This window comes from Numida meleagris, chromosome 2 (assembly GCF_002078875.1).
Source record: "Numida meleagris isolate 19003 breed g44 Domestic line chromosome 2, NumMel1.0, whole genome shotgun sequence".
Taxonomy (NCBI): Eukaryota; Metazoa; Chordata; class Aves; order Galliformes; family Numididae; genus Numida; species Numida meleagris.
Genome location: NC_034410.1, coordinates 23,895,170 through 23,917,270, shown reverse-complemented (window position 1 = coordinate 23,917,270; position 22,101 = coordinate 23,895,170). Strand labels below are relative to the sequence as shown.

At 37.9% G+C, this 22,101-nt stretch overlaps 1 protein-coding gene across 1 annotated transcript in view; it reads left to right on the top strand.

Moving 5' to 3' along the window:
• The window catches only part of SLC25A13 (solute carrier family 25 member 13), a gene marked incomplete at its 5' end in the record, with an annotated part of 91,228 nt that overhangs the window by 34,397 nt on the left and 34,730 nt on the right, over positions 1-22,101 (top strand). Inside the window, 7 exon segments of the mRNA XM_021388557.1 lie at positions 9,014-9,153; positions 15,241-15,387; positions 17,219-17,357; positions 18,184-18,277; positions 18,454-18,538; positions 20,680-20,764; positions 21,217-21,375. Of these exon segments, the coding sequence (XP_021244232.1) occupies positions 9,014-9,153; positions 15,241-15,387; positions 17,219-17,357; positions 18,184-18,277; positions 18,454-18,538; positions 20,680-20,764; positions 21,217-21,375 (849 nt within the window).

The following is a 22,101-nucleotide window of genomic DNA, read 5'->3' as shown; positions in this document are numbered from 1 at the left end:
AGACTTCCATAAAGGCATCTTAAGTAAAACAAAGCATATTTAGTCACAAAGTGATCCTGTCTTTTTAAATGTTAAGGGAAGTTCTATCTTTTCCATGCAGTTGTGTTTCATTGGGTCTAGGGAATACTACTGAGTTTTGTAAGTCACCTAGAACTGTATTTTGTGCTTTGGTTTGATCTTTCTTGTTTCCATTTTGTCTTTTTAAATTAAAGCAGCCTGTTGACAGATAGCTGACTGAAGACTGAGCATATCTCATTAGCAAAAAACAAGGAATGGTCACAGAATCACTGGCTGGTTTAGGTAGAAAGGGCCAGTGTCAGTTCCCTGCATTGCCAGCAAGGTCGGCTTGCTCTGGTGGCTGTGGAGACTTTAAATATCTCTGAGGACAGAGACTCTGCAGCTTCTATGAGCAAGCGTCTTCCAGTGTTTGACCATCGTGATGGTGGAAAAAAGCTTGTGATGCCTAGTTGGGAGCATCCATGCTGCAGCTTGCATCCATTGCTTCTTGGCCTTCCCTAAACCCTCATTTCGTGTAGTTGTGGACAGCTATGAGGTCCTCCCTTAGCCTGCCCTCCATCAGGCTTAGAAAAGTCCATTCTTTCATCCTGCCTTTGTACATGGTGTGCATCGACACAATGTACAGTCATGCTGATTGTGATGCATAGAGAAGATAAGACGATACTTTATTTTAGTTATTCAGCATATTATGTTTACCTTGGTGGAAGTGATCTGTTTTTTCTTTTTTAAATTACTATTATTCAGGGCAAAAGGGAGTAAGTTTAGTTTTATGCCCTCATGGGCCTTGTGCTTTCCAAGCCTGTGGTCTTTAGGCTCTGGCAGTTTGTCTCTGACTTCTAAGGATGCCAAGAAAGGTAACAAAGAAATGTAATGTTGTTGCCAATAAATTGAAATTATGCATGTCCGCAGCTCCAGCAGAAATATTTTTAATGCTTTGCATCTTTAAAAAATGTTAAAAAACCTTTTCTGTAAGCCAAATATGTAATACTCAGTGTAAAAATTCGTGTTACTTCCCAATGACATCCAAGGAGGACAGAAGAAGCAGACATGCTTAGATCCAGAATCTTAATTGCTGAGAGATATGGTACTCTTGAAAAGAACCTCTCTTTTGGATATTTGCAGTATTTAGCAGAGTGTTTAGTACAATATATGTGCTCATCTCGGTCAAAAATCACAGCCAAACTGAATTGGAAAATGTATGTATATGTATGTCATGAAGAGTTGTATTCATAGTTTTTGGGGTTATGTGCACATACAACCAGAACAGAGATAAGCTAAGAGGACAAATACAGTCAGCACATCTTCAGCAGAGGAGTGAAACCTGAAGTTTGTCATGGATCTCTTGACTGGGAGAAAAACACAAAGACAGCAGCATGTTCTCTATGATAATGTTTTCATTAAATTAAGTTTAATCTGTAATATTGCTCTGCCCTTGTTGAATAGTTTGGATATGGCGACAAAGTCGTAACCAATTCATTTTTTTCGGTAGTTAGTATGTCTCTTCTGAAAGGGAATGATGCTGAAAATTGTATTGAATTTGTATTAGAATTTGTACCAGGAATGTTATTTTTCTGGTTTTTTTTTTTTCTTGTTTGTTTGTTTGCTTTTTGTCATCTTTAAAGTCTACCTATTACATCTGAATGACATTTGGTTAGTAATACTGTTCTTAATATCACCTATATGCACATGTGCTATAAAGCCTTTGTTGCTCCTTCAAACCTCAAGAAGTATATGTTTCACATTTGAGTCTTCAGTGAAGACTTCATCCTCCAGTTCCTCTTCCCTGCTATGAACCCTACTCTAAGGGTGCTGACGCTTCAGTAGATGCTGTCACACCACAGTGTCCTTTCTACCTGGAGATGTGCTGGGTCAACCAGTTCATTCTATGAGAGCATCTTTGAATCCATTGTAAGCTTTTGCTTTCCATTACTTGCTCCAGATGTTAATACGTTGTTACCTGGAGGTGATAGGTATCCACTTTTTGTGCATGAAGGTATCCATTTTTGTGTGTGAAGGTATCCACTTTTTGTTACATGTGGAGCTTTATTGCACTTCTTTAAATGACAGGCTTGCATTCCAAAAAAATAAAAACAAGCAGAACAGCCACGATTTTTCAGAACTTTCAAAATTGCTTATGAGGAGTGTTTTCTGAATGCAGTAGCACACCTGTATCAGATTGACATGCATGGATTGTATGGTATCTTCTCAGAAACAAAAGAACTCCTCAGAAGATGTTCCAGTTCAGTCAGTGGGTCAAGAATCCACTTTTTATGAAAGGCTAACTGTAGATTTGCACGATTGACTACAATGGCTTCAATTTTAAAAGACAGAGGTAACAGAGAGCACTTCCAGTTGGTGGGATAATTCGTATATGCTCAAATGACTATAACATTGTGCTTTCTGACGCTACTTCATGCTACTTAAAAAGAAAAAAGTAGGTGTGGAAAAGGTGGGAAAAAAGCCAGTGTGAGAGTAAATCTCAACTGTATGAGGTCACTCTTTGGTTAACAGTAAGCTGAGGTTTAGCCATCTTTCACGCAGCTGTACATGCTGTAGGGGAAAAAAAGAACAACATGATTACTAGGCAGCATTTGGAGAGGAACCAGAAGCTCCCACACCAGAATATATTTAAGCTGCGGCAGCATAAGTGTACTATTTTAAGCTTGATTTTATTTATTTATTTTCCACCTCCTTTTCAAATTGCCCTAGAATTATAAATTAGAAGGCAAAAACTCAGGCAGGCCCTAAAAGCTGGCAAGGTATTTTGTTATTACAAATTTTAATATGAAATTTCAGGATGCAAAGTACACATGCTTTCATAGTGTGTGTACTTCAGTTCTCTAAATTGGAAAATCTGCTGTTACCTAGCAGTTAATGACTATTTTTTTCCAACATTTGGAATGCAGGACCTGATTTGATAAGCTGATAAAAGAAAACAAAACTGAGAACATGTTGGAAGTGCTCGAAGTGAAAATTACAGTTTAGGTAGGTTTGGGGGTAGATAGTTAGACATTTTAATTGAACTAAAATAGTTTTATACTAATACAGTACTGTTGTGGGAGTACATTTTGTGGTGCATTCGAAATTGAAGTATTTAAGTGGGGGAAAATGTATGTTAATGCTTTGCAGGAAGAAAGTGATTTTTTTTAATACCATCTATCTAAGCAAAATAGCTGTTAAAGAAATAGATCTCTTATGTCTGTATTGGAGTGTAAAGTGTAATAACTTTTATGCTCTTTTAGGATAATTTCTCCAAGCCAGGAGTTTTCTTTTATCACTTTGGTTGGTGCTTTAAACTGCTGTACAAAACACCATGTGAATTCTGAAGTAAGTTGGTATTTCTGGACAAACTACGGAAAAGTCAGCCCTGCCAGTGTCAAGAAAGATGTTGAGTCAGTCTGTATTCTGAAAGTCCTCTGTTTTTAACATCTCAATGACATGGGTAACAGAAATGAGTCCAGATAATGATTTCACTTACCATGTGGAAATAGGGACATTGAATTTGATACAACAGCTTTGGTTACGTACAAGCAGCACTGGCTTATGTTAAGCAGTAATACCCCGTCTTGTCCGTTACATTCAGCATTAGTCCACAGCTGGACTAGCTCAACATAGCTAAATTGGTTAATATTGCCATTTTATTATTTTAGTTTAATTTTGTCTTTGGGGATTTTCTGAATTTGGAGTAACTAGTTCTGTTAAAAAAGAATAAGCTACTGCTTAAACATATATATATGTAGAGCTGGGGCTGTTCAGCCTGGAGAAGAGAAGGCTCCGGGGAGACCTGAGAGCAGCCTGTCAGTATCTAAAGGGGAGCTATAAGAAGGAAGGGGAAAGACTCTGGCAGGGTCTGTGGTGGTTGAACAAGGGGAGATGGTTTCAGACTGAAGGAGAAGAGATTTACACTGGATATAAGGAAGAAGTTTTTTTACAATAAGGGTGGTGAGGCACTGACATAGGTTGCCCAGAGAGGTGGTGGATGCCCCATCTCTGGAGACATTCAAGGTCAGGCTGGACCAGACTGAGCAACCTGATCTAGCTGTAGGTGTCTCTGTTCATTGCACGGGGTTTGGACTAGATGACCTTTAAAAGAGTCCCTTCCTACTGAAATGATTCTATGGTCATATGATTCTATATGCGTGCAAACACACAAATTTAACAGAAGAAGTGAATTCAGTTGTGTTTAGAAAAAAATAAATAAGGTATTTATACGCAAATGTGTGTGTATAGCTGCACTTTTGAAGTGCAGGTGAAATGGATGTTAGTCTAAATAGATGGGGTGCATTAATGTAAGGTTTCACACTCTTTTGAATGGATCTGTTTTAAAACAGGAGTCGTACATGACAGAGTGCAGATAAATTGCACTGACCTGAGCTGCTATCTTTTTTTCAGATTAACCCTCCACCCTTCTTGAGTCATGTAATACAATCCCATTATCTTCAAATTATGTGCTCACTTTCTATTGTGCCAGCTTGAGAGTTCTGCCAGGTATCTTCCTAGGTATTTTAAGAAAGAAATAACCTATTTTTTTTATTAATTCAGAATTATGGAATAGATTGTAGTCCGTGTTTTGCAAGGAATTAAGAGGCAGAAAAATACAGCATTAGTGTACTATTCCAGGGCTTCTAACCTGTGGAAATAGGTGGCTGTGACAGCTGTTCCTGATCTTATCCCTCCACCCTCCCTTTGCAAAAAAAATGAGTACTTTTCCTTTGCAATCCATAGTAATCAAACTATTTGCAGTATGCCAGGTATAAAACTATTTTAATCTATTTTCTTGACAAAGCAGTGGCAGGATCAAGGAGGTGATTATGATTGTTGTTCTTCCAGAGTATTATACTCTTCTGGGTAAATGCAGATGAATGGACAATTCAGTCAGATACTTCCACTATCCATAAGGAAATCATTATTTTACATCTTAGCTGAGCAGATGTGATGTGATCTTATGTTTTCCAAAATAAAACATCATATTTATAGACCAGTTGCCAGACCATGGAAGGATTGAATTAAACTCCTTGCTGCACGTTTGAAGTTAACAACAGTAAGTAAGAGGAAAAGAAAAGCTAGCCCAAACTTTTGATAAAACCAACAATTTCAGTGAAAGAAGATAATACAAAATATTGCTACTTGATAACACTATTTGATAGAGCAAAATCTCAGCTACAAAACACTATTTTTTTTTTTTTGATACAGTCACAACCATTAGCTATGCATTTTCACCAGCAATGAGCAAGAGCCTGCATGCCATGCTCACAAGTCTGCTGCAGCGGAGGTGACCCATTGTTACGGTCGCCACTGCTGAAACGCACCGCTGTGCTCACATCCACTGTTTGGTCTCCATAAATGTTCAGCAAACATCGATGAGTGTCAGTGGGTGTCATTTTTTCCTCGTGGAGGAATTCAGTCAGACTGCCCCTCTGCTGCCATCTGTAGCACAGCAACAAAATCTAACGGAGTATCAGTGGGAAGGTTCAATCTCTACTGCCAAACCCAACATCTGCCTCTGATGTTGTAGGCCAACGTAATAAAATAGGAGGCACGACTTTTAGAGCAGCCTTTTTGTATGTTCTTGTCTGTTTACGCACATGCTTTTTCACAAGTTCATCATACTATTTTTGTTGTTACCACGACCAGCAAGGGCAGCTTGCTGTGAGCCCTCAATGAAGGGAAGGTGACATGAGGACAGACAGGCCCAGGCAGAAACTTCAGCACTGAGGGGCACTGTCCCATGCTGCCTGAGTAAGGAGAGCACAGCAGGTCTGATGGCAGTGACCAAGCTCAGCCAAGAGTCCAGCAATCACCAGACAAGCCCATAATGATGAGGCAGGTTCATGGGTAGGCCTTGGAAAGAATCAGAGGGTCAGGGTTGCCAAGAGGAGGGGGCAGACAAAAGTGTCCATGTGGGGTAGCTCAGGCAAGATCCAAGAGCCTGAGATTTGAGGCTTCCCTCAGCTCTTTCTCCCATAGCTCTTTGGTCAGACCCTCATCCTTGTGCTCGGGGTGGTACAGAGGGAAGAGGCTGCAGAATTTGGTGGTGCACCCAACCTTATGGAAGACTGTAGTTTTAAATGGTCAAAAAGGACTCACTGCAAAGCCTGAGGATGTCATTCTGTTCTCATCTCTGTTGGGCTTTATCAAACTTGATCAGGTTTTAAGTTACTTTGCTGCAGATTCCTTTTGCTATTTGTAGTGCCAATATTAATTTTTTTTTTTAGTTGGAAATTACCTTTTTTTTCACTTCCTACTGTTTGATTTTCTTGAGCTGGAATTTTTCTTGTAGACCACAGCTAAGGAGTATTTTCAAGGCATACAACTGGGGGAGCGAGATATGTTGTACTTACAATGTAGCCTATGTGTGATAACTAATCAAATGAAACATAATGCTATAATCACAGGGCACTTTACTTGTTAACATACAAAAATTAAAGATTGTAAGGAGCCTGGTCTCATCAAAAAGAGTTTGAGACTTAGTCTTTTTATTGACTAAGGTTTTCCTGACTGTTATCTCACATCAAGTTATAAAGCACTTTTCTCTAACAAAATAAAATCTGGAGCCCAACCGAACCTAGCTTTTATAAGTGGTGACTTGTTTCTAAATTAATTCAAACAGAATCAGTGTCTTGTTCTGTGTACATTCAGGAGAATGGGATGGGAGAGAAGGAAGAAGCTGACAAGCATCTGAGTGCTGTGCGGGAGACAGACATGTCAATGGTACTGTAGATTTTCTGGGCACATCTTCATTCAGCAGATTAGTTGCTGTGAGAAAGAGACAACTTTCCTTTTGTTTGTGGACAAAACAGACTGCCTTCTTCATACAGATTCCTTTCTTTGAGGCTGAGGGGAAAAAGGCCAACAGAAAGCTGGAAGGTAATCTCCAGCAACATGTGACTTCTGCTTTAGGCTGTGTGAGTAGGAAGCATCCTAAATGAAAGGCATTCAGTAGTGGGACAGTACCTTACTCTGAACTGATTGACTTTTCCTCCCAGTTGACTTGAGAGCAGAATTTTGTGTCTGGAGAATGCTGGCTGACGAGATCCAAGCCTGCTGTAAATGGATCTTGAAGACATGAATGAACAATGCTGTCCTGGGGGCACTGTCTCAAGTTTCTTGGAGAAAATTCTCATCGGATGTTAGGCCCTGAAGATTTGAATTTTAAGAATTTGTGTTTAACTAGGATCAGTTTTTCTGTTGTAAGTTAAATACAACTTGTTCTTTAACCACTGATTCCAGGATTCAGTGGATGATTTCTTCTTAAAGATGAAACAATTGACTTTGTTGAGATATGAAGAGGTCTGCAGTATCATCTATGCTCTCTCCATGATTCCTAGCCTTCTTGCTTTAGAAGAAGCAATCACTGCAGGTAGTACCAACCGCAGTGAGTTTGGGTCTTTGTGGCCTGTGCAGCAGGACGCTTGCCTCTTTCACCACCTCAGAACCACTTTTTCTTGTGACTCTGGCCTTCATTAACTTAGGCACTTTCTGACAGCTTCTTGACTCTCAGCCATTCTGTCCTGACTCTCACTTCTTCCCTGCTTCACTGGCTGAAAGTGAGGAATTTTGTCCTGGCTGGGTTTCCCCAGGCCAGCAGAGCTGCTGTGCTTGACTGTCATAGACTGAGCCAGAAGCCAGAACTCACGCTTTGCAGGAGGCAAGACCTCATGGCCCCAAGGAGTTGGCTCCCACTTTGCTTATGGTGCTGAGGTGAGCTGGAAGACAGCTCCTAGGCCTTGAGGGAAGCTGGCTCCAAGGAGGTAGCTTCCAGCTTGTTCTACAGGCAAGCCTGCACAAAGCTGTGCTGCTTTTCTTGCCTCCAGGCCCTGGTCACGCCTGGGAACTGGCTTCCAGCTCTGCTGCTCACAGACAGACAGGAGCCGAGAGTTTGGGTTCCTGGTCTTCTGAAAAGTGTGAAGGGAGCGGGAAGGCACCTCCTGGCCCTATCTGTGGGTAGGGAGTGTCTCCTGGGAACCAGCTCTCCATGCCTGCAGGAGCAAGCAGGAGATGAGAGCTGGCTCCTGGCTGACGTTGCTAGGGGGCTCATGCAGATATTAGGAAAGTATACAGCATCTGAGAACCTCTGACTTTGAGCTTGTCTTTTTGAGATGTCTTCTGTTCTTGCACTGAAGTGGGCTTCATTGTGTGAGAGACCTGTCTGAAAGACAAGGACTTCCTCAGATCTTGTTGCTGTTTTTGTTCCAGTTCCAGCAACATACTGTCCTTATTACTGATTACTGCAAATTGATGTGTTTCAAAAAGTATTTGTTCGCCGAAAATGCAGTATACTACCAGAAAATCTGCTAAGTCCATAATAACTGATAGTCGCTTAGGGTTAGTAGACTAAACTATCAACCTTGCATTAAGGTGTGACTTAACAAACTTTTTCACCCTGCTCCTCATAACAAAGCAGGGACTGCTGAAGTCTGCTTTTGGTGAAGGTTGAGATAGGACTGTGTTCTATCTGCCATGTCCCTCCACCCCCTGCCCTGCATGCAACTATTCCTGTAAAGTAACTACAGAAAAGTGGATCGTGAAATGCTGGTGTTTTAATAAACTGCTTTTTTTGAATGTGGAAAACTCTTAGAATAATACAAAAGCCTGAATTGTAGTGACACAAAACTTTTGTTGTTCATGGTTAGAAAAGATTATGTTGAATATTGGTTAGCTTTAGTCATCTTTTTATAAATTGTCTTTTAATTTTGATCCTTTCTTGCTTCACTTTGAAACTTAGAATATCTAGTTGAGTCTCTTCTAATCAAATATTGTGCAACTCCACAAATAAGACTATTCAAGAGATTGTATTTATGAAGGTTTCATAACATTTCATTTACTATGATTTTGGTTAATAATGAAAATTACGTTTACTTTGCAGTATGTTACTGATTTCTATGAACAATATTGCTTTCGGGTTAGAAAATAATGTAATTGTTTTTCTTGTATAAGTATATGCTTGTCTCTATTGTTATTTATTATTAAATTAACATTTTTCTTTTCTTCCCAGAGGATGCTAAGCAAGTTTTTGGCCAGACCACAATTCATCAGCACATTCCATTTAACTGGAATTCAGAGTTCGTACAGCTGCATTTTGGAAAGGATAGAAAAAGGCACCTAACGTATCCAGAGTTCACCCAATTCTTGCTGGTGGGTCTAATACAATAAAGTGTATCAAGATTAAAAAGAGTCAAAGATTGCAAAATACCATGCTGGTAGGAAAGTTGCAAGAAAGACCATGCGGGCTTTTACAATTGAAGTGCCAGACTTTAATATTGTTGATAAATAGGATAAGCTGGTGGTAAAAAGCTGATTTTCGCCAGCTGTTTCTTTTTCTTTTCTTTTTTTTAAATTAATTGTTAATGTGCAGAAAGTCATGTAGATAGAGAAATGAAATCAGAAACTTATACCTCAGATTTTGAAAATTTCCTATATTCAATGAGTCAAAGTATGATAAGTAAGTATTGAACATTTTAGACCCACTTGCCAGACTGATATGAAGAAATACATCTATCTGTAAACAGCATGTTTACTAAATTGGTATTTAATTCAGTGTTGATATCCAATAAGGTAATGTTTTGCTGCAAGCCCTTTCCACTTGTTTCCCTGTGACCTATTTTGAATTTAAGAAAGGGAAATACTACTTAGTTTTGCTTGTGGTATATAAAGAAGTCTTTCTTTTATGAGGAATTTTTGGCTATTCACACTTTGTGGTACCCTGTTAGAGAAAGCAAAATATTGTGCTAATAAAAAAATAAACAGATTATCTGCATTTCAGCACTACTGTCAAAAATACTCTGTAGTAGGAAAAGTGATTCTTGAAGTGGTGAAATATGTGAGAGTCTTATTTGTATTCCTTCTGAATACTTAATGCCTATATTCATATTTACACTGGAGAGTTTTAAAATGGGAAACTGCTTGAAGACTGCAAGGTTTCTTTTTTTCTTGTTTACACAAGTATGTTAGTTCACAGTAGGTGGTGGTATCATTTTGATGAGGAATAATTAAGCTAATGCTATTGAGACAAATGTTTCAAATTGACTTTGCAGAACAGAGCCTAATTAACTTTGTATGAAGAGGACGTCAGGTATCACATGATTAACTTGTATTTCCTGAAGTTTTGTATTGACTGCTTCAACTCCAAAGTAGCTAAGAGGTGGACCAATTCTGTGGCAGAACAGTAAACTAGAACTTCTTTGGGATAAAAGAGCAAATGTGTTGCATTCTCAAATTCTCATTTGACTTTTTTCTTTGTATTTGGTTTTGATGTGTCTTTTTATTTTTTTAAACTTTTTTAGAACCAGCTCTACTGCAAAAGTGTATTAGCTATGTAGTGGTGAGGAGTAAAAAGGTGTGTTGGAACACATCAGTGGTCCTCGTGAGCCAGACAAACCTTTTGGTCATGTTCCACATTTGTCAGAAAGAAGAAGGATGAGCATAAGCATGGAGACTAAGATTGACTGTTCTGGATATCCTCTAGAGAGGTGAACTGCATTAAAGAAAAATTCTAAGGCTGTTCATAAAGTTATCTCAGCACTAGTGCAGACATTAGGGACTTTCAAGCAAGTTAATTGTCTGAAAACTGCTGAAACAAATTTGTCTGTTATCAGTACAATTTGTTAGGATGCTCAGACAGTCACCTATTGCATACATCTATTTACTCATTTTCTTGAACTGTTCAAATCTTTGAAACATGTTTCCTTACTGACTCTTGCTTTGCAGCATTATATTATACAGAGTGAAATTTGGGCACAGAAATGACTCTCTGCATAAATTGGAGAGTTAATATACAGAGGTATATAAGTCTTCCTTTAAGTTCTGTAACCTTTGATACTCAGCCTTTCTTTCTGACATTCTGCGTGTACATGAGTCAGTCAGTCCCCTTGTTCTGATGTCTAGACCTTGGACCTTAGACAGCAGGAGAACACAGTGGATAGCAGATTACCTCTCTGCATTCCTGATTTATGAATGCTCTTTACATTGCTCTTAATGTGGACCAGATGGTTCTGTAAGGCACTTCAGGTACTGCTTTGTAAGTACAATGTAATTTGCCACTTCTAATGAAATGATGCACACAGAGTCAAATTCATTCATATTGGACCCTAGTACGCCACATAAAGTTGTTACATATTCATTATCTGTTGCAGTGTTTGGGCTAATCATTACTTCTGGCAAAGCTGAAACTACTTGGAAAGTAACATTACTATATTTAATCCATGCACAAGACAGATCTCTTCTGGCTTTAAATAATAAGAGTTTTTGATTTTGATTCGGGATATTTAGATCCAGTCATCCCTTTATTGTCTGCAGTAACAGTGAGGTGCCCAAAAGTATAGCCTCTGAGGTACTTAGTTCAGATATGCATAACAATCTATCTGCATCAACCCAGAGCTCAAGGTGTGTTGTTTTACCCTGCTTCTAATTTTGCTAGCTTAAAATTAGCTCAGATATCTCTGCTACGTATCAGTCACATCTGTATCTGTTTGGATATAGTCATGTTCCATTATCACTTAAATGACAAGTCTGCTTCATGAAGCGTAACATTGGCCCCTTTCCCAGCATGTGAAATCTATTCTGCAGAATGGATTCTAATGTATGCTTATATGTGGACTTGCTAATTCAATTTCCACATTATCTGGGAATTTATTCATACCCAGCATATTAGTTGATGAAGTAGTACTCTTTATAATTGACACCCCAGGATCTGCTCCAGTAGAAAGGATTGTGCAGCATCTGATGCCTTGTAGATCCATTGGGATGGAACCCAAGCATAAGTTTCTATATACTGGAATATAATGAAGTTTATAATGAGTTGTAACTGAAAGCTCAGATAAAATGTCTAGATGGGAAATAATTTCATAAACATTCTGGTACCAGCATGCCTACCATGATGTGCAAATTAATTTTTCACAGTCTTGGACTTGCAACATCAAAGGAAAAACTACACTACTTGAGTATATCTAGGTTTACAAAAAGTCTAGTCAGAGAAGATTGTTCAGGATGTGTAATTTGTATTGCAAAGCAATGAGGATTGTATTCTTTTTATACATAATCTGTCTCAATAAGCAATATTGGACAGAAATAGGTGAAACAAATGTTGCTGGAGTTTGCGTAGCATCTTTAAATGCGACAGCTTTGCTTTATTTCTTTTCAGTTTATTTTAAGGTGGCATTTTTTGTATTACTGCATGTACACAGCATAGGCGGTGTTAAGAATATCTCATCAAATTTCCCTGATAAATTGCTAGTAGCTGCTGAGCCTCATTTTGAAGCACAGTTAGTCATGCTGTGAAGTGTCTTAACTTTCAGACTTAGAGTCGGATGGAATAGATAGCCTTTCCTTTATGCTAAACACTTTAAGGAATTCACTGTGTTGTTATACAATGTACATTTGTTAGAGGAGTGACATCTGTCTGTTTTGTGACAGATTTTGTATGTTATGTATGTTTAGTTTTGAGACTGAGTCTCGTTTCCATATAGTGATCCAAATATTCTGAGATGTTATATCAGTGTGTTGTTCACGTCTTGAGAATGTTATGTGACAGAAGGCCCTTGTGTTTCTTTCTGTGTGTGCAACTGGAACAAAACAGTGCTTAGCACAGCTCAGAATAACTAGCCTAAAAGACCCTACCTTACTGTGAAGGTGGGATGAGCCTTCACTGGCTGTTTGCAGTCTGCTTAAACCATTGCATTTCTGAACTGAAGAGATGTGGATAGAGAGCCCAAGAAGACTCAGCTCACCCTATTCAGACCTTTGTCTTGCTATCTTTCTACAGCTGAGCACTGTGTCCTGGACCACATCTTTGAGCATGTGGGATAATCCTCTCTAGTTAGTTCCACATGTACCAAGAAGATGGAAAGGAATCACATAAGCAAGGAAAGAATGAGATGGTTTGACTTGTACTTGATTGTAATACTAACAGCCTTTTGTAATTAGCTGGGTGATGACAAGAAACGCGCCCTTAACATATGTCTCTGGAACATGAGTACTGCTTTCCTTCTTTGGTTGTGACATTACCCCCATCCTAGGTCTCACCAACAGGGAGACGTAGCTCCCAGCTTGCAGGCTGGTGTGCACAGGTGGTAGCAGGCTGGACTTGTGTTCTGCAAGTGGTGCTCCAGGGTTTTTTATTGCATTTTAGTGCTGAATTCTGCCAGCACAGGACTGCCAGCAATTTCAGAGGTTAAAATAAATTGAAAGAGAGAGAGAGAGGGAGAGACGAAAGCAAAATTCAGTTTCTCATGTAATCCTTCTGGAAGATGCAATTTATTTTTCTTTAATGATGCTACCTCTAGATGACAATTTTTTTTTGTTCATTTGTTCCTATGTTTCCATCTGCTATGTAGTAGTAGTTAGGAATGGCAGTTATTAGACGTAGCTCCTCTTCAGAGCTCTGTGCTTTCTGAGTTAGCTGCATGCCTTCAGCTGACAAGTTTTTTTTATGTTGCAGTACTCTTCCCACTGTAAACTTCCCAAAATTGCTTGCTTCCAAATTCCATTGAAACTGTAGTCAGAACTGAAATGAGACAGGAGCTTACATAGCTACATTCATCTGGATAGCTCAGTTGTAACACATCCAAATAGGAGGCTATAATGTGAAGGAAATGTGACAGAATTGAGACTGTAACACTTCAAACTGTAACCCTCACTAGCATTTCTTATTAAAAGCAGAAATTTCTGAATAATTTTGTGAATGAAGTGCATAGTTGAAACACTGATCAGTCCTTTCCTGTCTGTCCCCTTCCCCTTTACCTTCTGCTTAAGATATTAGGTGCTTTTCTTCATACCTTTTAGTTCAAGATATAGTGCTTTAATTACGAGGTAAGACTAAAATTAGGGAAGCTGGGAGACTGAAAGGAGAAGACGAAAAATGGTTTGAATGGCAACATGCATTGGTGGCTGCAGAGTGAAGTGAGTAAACGGAAGGCTGAACAGTGGCTGCAGGCGTCCTGTGGATCTGGACCTGTGCCTGCTGGATTTGCTTTTGGCCTTTCACTCTAAGTTCCACTGAATGTTGCTGTAAGAAAAGTACCAACTTACAGGAGATAGTATTCTGTGAATACATTGTGCTTTTGGTTCTTGAGTAATGCAAGTTTTGACTTAACAGGATTTTGTGTGTATTTGCACATACAGTGGAAGGAATAGGATAGTGCCATTGTCCACTGCAAGACTTGATTTAGTACTGCTGACATACTTTCGTTATGATTCTGTTTCCTGAGTAACTGATTATGAAAATTCATTCAGACTAAGCACTGAATTTCTAGTGAAGAAGCTTTTATAAGCCTTGAAATTGAAAGGAGGGACATGGTAATGATTTGTTTTCTTTCACTTGGTAGAGAAATACTGATTGGTAAGTCAGACTACATCACCAACGTGTAATTCTGGTTTTAGAAAGCTTGTAGAACTAGACAAAACATTGATATCTACTATCAAGTTACTATCTGTGCAGGATTGTTCCTTTTAATTAAAAGATAAAATAAGAAAGTATTCTAACAGTCATCTATGAAGAAAGGACAAAGGCCACAGTAGAGAAAGACACACATTTTTGAGAGATTTAAAGCCTATTTTCTGCCCTCTCTTTTCTCAGTGTTACATTTGGATCACAAACAGTTTATCAGGTGGTTGCAATAGATGATGCTTGTGTAAGGTCTCTATCTGTTACTACTGCTGAAATATGGATAAGCAATCTTTACACAGTCATGATATGAGGAGTTAAACTGCTATTGTCTTTTATAGATAAATAAAAATATTTTAAATGATAATGCTTTTTGAGTGAGTACTTTCAGGATTAGTGAAAGTCATTGTGGAAATTACTTATCTTTGCATTGTCCTCATTCAAGCAGCAGTGAAGAGTTTTACAGAACATATTTTGACCTGCAGTGACACACACAATAAACTGGATTGTGCACATCCTGGAACACTTTCATGTTCACACATGGGAGATTACCTCTATTGGTTTGTTGATACACACCCTCCATTTCTCAATTAATTGAACAGCATGGCCTAATGCCCACAGAGCAGAGAAGTCATGGCTGTTGTTTTTGGTACTGAGCTCAATGACAGAGGCCATATACACTACAAATGGAAAAGGCAGAAAGCTATACATATCAATATATCAACTGAAAGGATTACATGAAATCATGTTAACATTATTATTGATATTCTGTAGGATTGCATCAAATAAATCTGTTGCAGTAATAATTCTGAAGCTAACTTTTTTTTTCCGTATATTTTCAGGAGATACAGTTAGAACATGCAAAACAAGCTTTTGTGCAGCGAGACAATTCCCAGGCTGGAAGAGTCACCGCTATGGACTTCAGGGACATTATGGTCACTATCCGACCACACATGCTTACACCATTTGTTGAAGAATGTCTAGTTGCTGTAAGTAGCTCTGGTAGCATCAGTGGGAAATCGTGGAACACAAGATTGAGATTTCTTTTTTATGTACGTTGACCACTATAATTGTCTAGGTTACAGGTGCATTTTTTTTAAGCTTAGCAGAAATTATGCATATAAAAGTTAACTCTCATTACAGAATATAAATTCTCAACACTACTGATCTCCTGAGACAAAAGACAAAGCAAGTAGATGGACTGTTGTGGTGGCCTACAAATATAGAGTTTTGACTGACTATTTCTGGTCATTTCTTTTTATAGTGGGCTGTGTTAAATGTGTTGGGTTAGAAACAAACAACCCTTGCATCCCAGTTGTGATGTCATCCTCAAAGGACTTGCTTTGCAGTTTCAGTACTGAGTGTAATGTCCAAGCACCTGCAGCAGTGCATGAACTGGAACATCACCCAAGGATATTCACTATGTATTGACTGATTGTTGTTACACTTGAGTGTACACTTTTGTCAGCTTGAAATGCGTTTTATTTTTTATTGGACATTTTCTTGTTTTCTAGACCCTATTCTATTTCTGTTGTCCGTTAAGCAAAATGTTTTTTTATTGTAATTTTTAGTAATTAATTTTCTGCTGTATTTCACAAGTAAAGTCTCTAGTTTGGGGTGTTGTTTTTTTGGTTTTGTTTTTGTTTTTTTTTTTTCTGTTTTTTTTTTGTTTTAAGAATGGTCTTCCAGTACACGTAAGATTTGTCTTTCATGAACTCTGTTTCTCACGGAGCATGAACTTCTATTATAACTATCACATTATAGTACAATAGGCCAACTTAAATATTATTCACTAAAGGGGAAAAAAAGGCACATTTGGTTTTGACCACAGTTTCTAATCTTGGGAATTTGTAGCAAATCTTTCCAAGTAATGTGAAGACCAGTTTTATCCAGGTTTAAAGAAGTCTATTCTTCTTTGATTTGTAAGAGAATTCCAGGGAGATATGTAAAGTGATGAGAACTGCGAACTGGGCAGAATATTGGAAGAAGCATATAGTAAAAAGCATAGCCAGAAGACTCATGGACTGACAATGATCAGTGATACCTTCTTCCTCTGTTCTGTTCCCAGTCTTGTTAGCAGCTTTCCTGGGTCATATACTCTCTCATAAAACATCAGATGAGATTTTTGTTTCTGCCTCAAGGTCAATTACATTTTGACAAGCTTAAGCATTGTTTTCAGAAATTTTGTAGTTCATCAATCTTATACTTAGTGAATTGATCAATTTAGTTTTCTGTGTGCAGGCCCAAGTGCAAGGCCACTTCAAAATAAAGGCTTAAGTTCAGTTCTCATTTGAGAAATAGCAGCTATTCAAACCTTGTTGTTTCCATTTGGTTTGACTGCTGATATAAGCCTGAGAGCTTACTGCTGTTTTTTTCACAACTTGAAATGCATGTGAATTTAAATGTTTGAGTTGAACTCTTTCAGAATATGTTTTGATTTTGTTGAGATTTTCTGTATAGTAATATACTTTACATGTAGAAGTAGATTTCCTCATTACTAGAAATAAGCCAGCTTATAAAACATTTCCAACTGAAATAGCACTGAAACTTGAACTTTGTAAATTACTACTGGTTATGTTGTTACTATCCTGCATATGTATTTGTTTAGGTTTGTAGGATGGGGAGAGTTTTACATTCTGGTCATGATTAGTTTCAGTAACATAAGAATCTTTCATAGTTTTCTTTATTTTACATTATTTAAAAAATCCTTTTCTACCCTCACTCTTGTAAAAATAACATTGTTTTGAAAATCTTTATTTCAAGATTTTTCTTAATTTAGTAACACTCTTCTCTTTTCTTCTTTTACTTTCTCTGTTGTAGGCTGCTGGTGGTACCACTTCTCATCAGGTCAGCTTTTCCTATTTTAATGGATTTAATTCTCTCCTTAACAACATGGAGCTCATTAGAAAGATCTACAGTACTCTGGCTGGAAATAGAAAAGATGTGGAAGTCACTAAGGGTTTGTATAAATGTTTGCAATCTGGAAATTTCCTTGGGCATTTGCTTTGGGCGGGTGGAGGGGAAGACCTCCTCTGTATGCTTTTAAATCAATGGGAGGGAGAGAAAGCCTGCTTTGTTAGTATTCCTCGATACACCATTCAGTTTTGTACGCTCCTGTTGGAGTCCACCCTCCAGGTTTTTCATTTTGTTTCAATCAGAAAAAGGTCCTAGTAAACTGCCAGTGGGGGCAGGGTGAGGAAAGTATGTAAAGATATTTAAAAGTTTAAGAAAACTTCCTAGGACTTCTGCCAAATTGGCTGCCTATTAAAGTGACCTTCAAGGGTAGTTGAAGAACTCCATAAACTTGTATTGGCAGCACAGTAAGCTGATCGACAAGCTTGGAACAAGATGTTATCTGCTATATCTAACCTCTTTATAGAGAATTCCCCGTGTAATGCCAGAGTTTCATTAATGTGGCCTACTGGGACTATGCATAAAATGTTCCACATCTCTTAACTCTTGATTTTTTTTCTTTGCTTTTTTTTCCCTGTGACCCACAACTGATTGATACCGTATGTCACATATCCTCAATCCTGCTGATAGTACTAAGCTTCAAGACCAGAGAGTAGTACTTGTTTACATGGTAGATATACCATTTCAAACATACATTTATGTAGTGGCAGGAACATTTCTGTGGTGAATCGCTTCTTTTACTTCCCTTTCCCTTTTTTTTTTTCCACCATTAGCATCTTCTGCTTAATACAAAGTAACTGTAAGGTACTCTGGATTACTTGTATCTGGTTTGATAATTTTTTTTTCTCTTCTGTATTTCTATTCTCTTGCAGAGGAGTTTGTTCTGGCAGCTCAGAAATTTGGTCAGGTTACACCCATGGAAGTAGACATCTTGTTTCAGTTAGCAGATTTATATGAGCCACGGGGGTAAGTGAAGAATTATCTATCCTTCCCTTTTTCCTTTCCTCCTCTCTTGGTTTCTGAAGGAGTGGGAGGCGGTGGTGGGGAACAGAAGGGTGTGGTGTAGTGGTCAAATGCAGATAACTCCTTATGATCCGAAAACCCATCTCTTAGCAGTTGCTAAGCCGAATTAATTTCCTCAGGCGTATGACATTAGCTGACATTGAAAGAATTGCTCCTCTGGAGGAAGGGACATTGCCCTACAACCTGGCTGAGGCTCAGAGGCAGGTAAGAATAGGAGCCAGTAAGATGTTATTATGTATTGTGTTCTGTTTCCAGTGTTAGACAGAGAGCCTACCTCTTTCTGTGTTCTAAAATTACGGAGTTGCTTTTCTCCTGTGCTCTATAATATCTGTGAGGAGTATCTTCTTGTTAGAATTCATTTTTAAGGTGCATCATGTCATTTTTATCTTTTCTCTATGCCCTTTTCTCTTGGGATGCATTTTGACAGGTTAAATGTAATTTACTTTGGGAAGATAAAAATGTATGAGTCTAATCCAGCCATTCAGTAAATATTAAGTGTATACCTAATTAAGTTGTTTATGTTTCATGATTCTGTTGCTCTCTGTTCTTTTTAATGAGGAAAGACTTCCTGCTTTGAGTATCGATAGTATATTCAGCATGTAGCCTTGTTCTGAAAATGCACACAGGTTCAAGGTTTCAGAGTATTCTCTGCTTTGCTCAGTGCTCTGCTGAGTATCAAAATAGGAGAGATTATGTTTGGTATACCATCAGTTTAAGTAAAATCATTAATATTCACTGTATAACCAAAAACTGAAGGATACTGACTTTCTCTTGATGGTCTAACAAAATGAATTTTTGTTCTATTAGAGGCAAAAAGACATAGGAGTGTTCTTTAAATGTCAAACTTACTGAGTTTTTAGTTTTCATGTCATTGTAGCATATGTTATATTTTTAATGATACAAGTTTCTATACAGATAGATTTAAAACTAACTGTCTCTGTTTCTCTCTTTCTCTGGCTCTATTTTAAGACAATCTTGACTTTGTGTCTTATGAAACCAGGGTTATTTTTTTTGTTGTTTTTTTTTCCCTACTCTGGGTCTGTGTGGAGACGCCAGTTTGACCACAATGGGTTGATGCAGGCTACATTTTTAGGGCTACCAGGCTGTAAGCCAGGCCTGTGTGTGTGTGTGTATACACATACGTCTCTTTTTCTTCTCTTTCTTCTTCTCTTCCTTCCCTTACACTTGAACACCCCCACCCTGACTCTAAGACAGTATCTAGGATGGTGGTTTTTTGTGTGTTTGAGCGGTGACTAAATGTTGACTATACTGGAGTGAATTCAAATGAGTAGACTCGTAAAAGCTGACCATCTATTCCTAGAAGACTCCTAAAGGAGATAAAAGCTTGGTCATAGGCTAACATAAGTTACAATAGGTGGCAGTAAAATGCAGTTGTGAAAGGAAAACCTTCTTCTGTTTTTGCTTTGGGGACGCTGTCTTTGCTCATATAAGTTATGCCATTTTAAGAGGCAAGGACAAACGAACCTTCTTAAAATCGTACCATTTCTTCTGCTTATCCACATCTACCTTTTCATTTTCCCGTGCAGTTCCTTTTTAATGTCATCAGCTTGGTGCTGAAACTGAAAAGATTTTCAGCTACATTGATACTCTCATCTGATTTTTTTTTTTTTTTTGCCAACTCCAGCTGCACTGGAGCATAAGATAAAGCCCAAGCATGTATTCAGGAAAAAAAAACAAACAAACTATATTTCTGTTTTGTCCTTTTGCTCTTAGTATCAAAATAAAATGAGTTTATAAAAGGAGTTATTGTAGAAGACATAAGGCCCCTGCATAACTTTTGTTATACTCATTATTTTCCTTCATTAGATAGCAATTTTAAATTTGGAGCTTTTCATTAAGTTGAATCTAAACTTATGGACTGTGAGCAAAATGAAATTTTAGGGGTGCTTTATGAAATCTTATTGTCCTTTAGCAAATGCTTGCATACATGCTTTGATGGCCTGAGAAGTAATAAGGATACCTATTTTTTCCATGCTAGAAAGAAATTCCAAACTGGAGTTGCTTTTAGTGGTAGCAAATTAATGACATAATGTGTAATGTGTGCCCGTTTATATATGAATTTGTGTTCCTGATTTTGGAGTTGCATGATTTCTTGTAGCATCAGTCTTTCTTGTTTTTTCTAACCCAAACTGAAGAGACTATGTTATATGATGCTTGGAAATGCGTGGATAAGAAATTTTATTATAAAAACAAATTCTCCAGTGCATTCTGGGTTTTCCACTAGGTATTGATATACTTTCTGATCATGAGATATTCTCTTATGAAATGCTATAATCTGATTATTTTAATTGTCCTCTATTTTATTTTAAATCCTGTCTTGGCAGAAAGCTCCAGGCGATGTGTCTCGACCAGTTCTCATCCAGATTGCAGAATCAGCGTACAGGTTTGCCCTTGGTTCAGTTGCTGGAGGTTAGTCATGGCTGAGCAAAGGAATATTCATCTTCACTGTTTTTCCTTTCATACTTCTTCCTCTTTCCCACTTCTTCCCCTTCTGTGTAGAAGACTTCTCCATCTTTCCCTTGACATTCCTCGCTAAGTGATGGCATGACTATAAGATGGCAGTGGAAGAGGTCATCTGATCTACAGTAGTTTTGGAATTTATGAGCAGTTGGAGTTTGCAGGTGGTATTTCTACTTAATTTGTCACCAAACCATTTTCAGAAGAATCACGTTAATAATGAACCTGAGTCAAGAATTGCTTTTGGTTGAAATTGTAGGTGATAGATAGTCGTTTCTTTTTTCTCCATATTATGTTCTGGATACAACTGAGCATTAAGGTATATATGTGGACAATGACAGTTGCAATCAAACACCATAAATGCAAAATCATTGTTTTCATATTGCTTGATTTTTTATTTGCAGCTGTTGGAGCCACTGCAGTCTACCCAATTGATTTAGTAAAAACTCGTATGCAAAACCAGCGCTCTACGGGCTCTTTTGTGGGAGAACTTATGTATAAAAACAGCTTTGATTGCTTCAAGAAAGTGCTTCGTTATGAAGGCTTCTTTGGGCTTTATAGAGGTAAGTTTGAAAGGTGGCATATAGTAGTAATAAGATACTAAGAAGAATTAAGGAAAACTCTGAATTTTTAAGTCCATTTTGTTAAGACTTCAATTTTGTCTGATTTGTACTTTTGCTTCATTTAAACTCTTGTATTGGTTTGCATTCCCATTCTAGCTGAATGGTTGTGAACTTATTGATAATTGAAAACCTCACTGTAATGAGAGCACTTATGTGGGACCTTTCTCATCTGCAAGAGGACAAGAACAGCAATTTCCTATTGCAAAAAGTATACCATTAGTCAAGATTTCATCTCCTTAGCAGTCATTAGCACTAAGAAATTTTTGTCCTGTTTTGTAAAAATTTAAGACAAATCATCCTTTTTGTTTGTTTCTTTTTGTTTTGATGTTCTTTCTTATCTATTTTCTTTCTATTAAAAGCATGAATCTGTAGAGAGAATATGGTACCTTGTTATTAACTAGATCTTCTTTTTGATATTTTATGTGACAAATCAGGTCTCTCTGAACCATTTCTATGTGCTTCATTGATCATTGGAGATTGTCATCTTTATCAAGTTTTATGTATACCTCTTCCAAGCTTGTCTATGTTGAGTCAGCCAGAGAGAGATGAGCTGGGGTCAACTTAGCTTAATATGTGCAACCATTACTCCCAAGCTGTGAAATTAATTGTTCCAAGCTCCCTCTGTAGTCAATGGAGAAAGCTCCAAAAGCTCATCTGCTCTGTCTG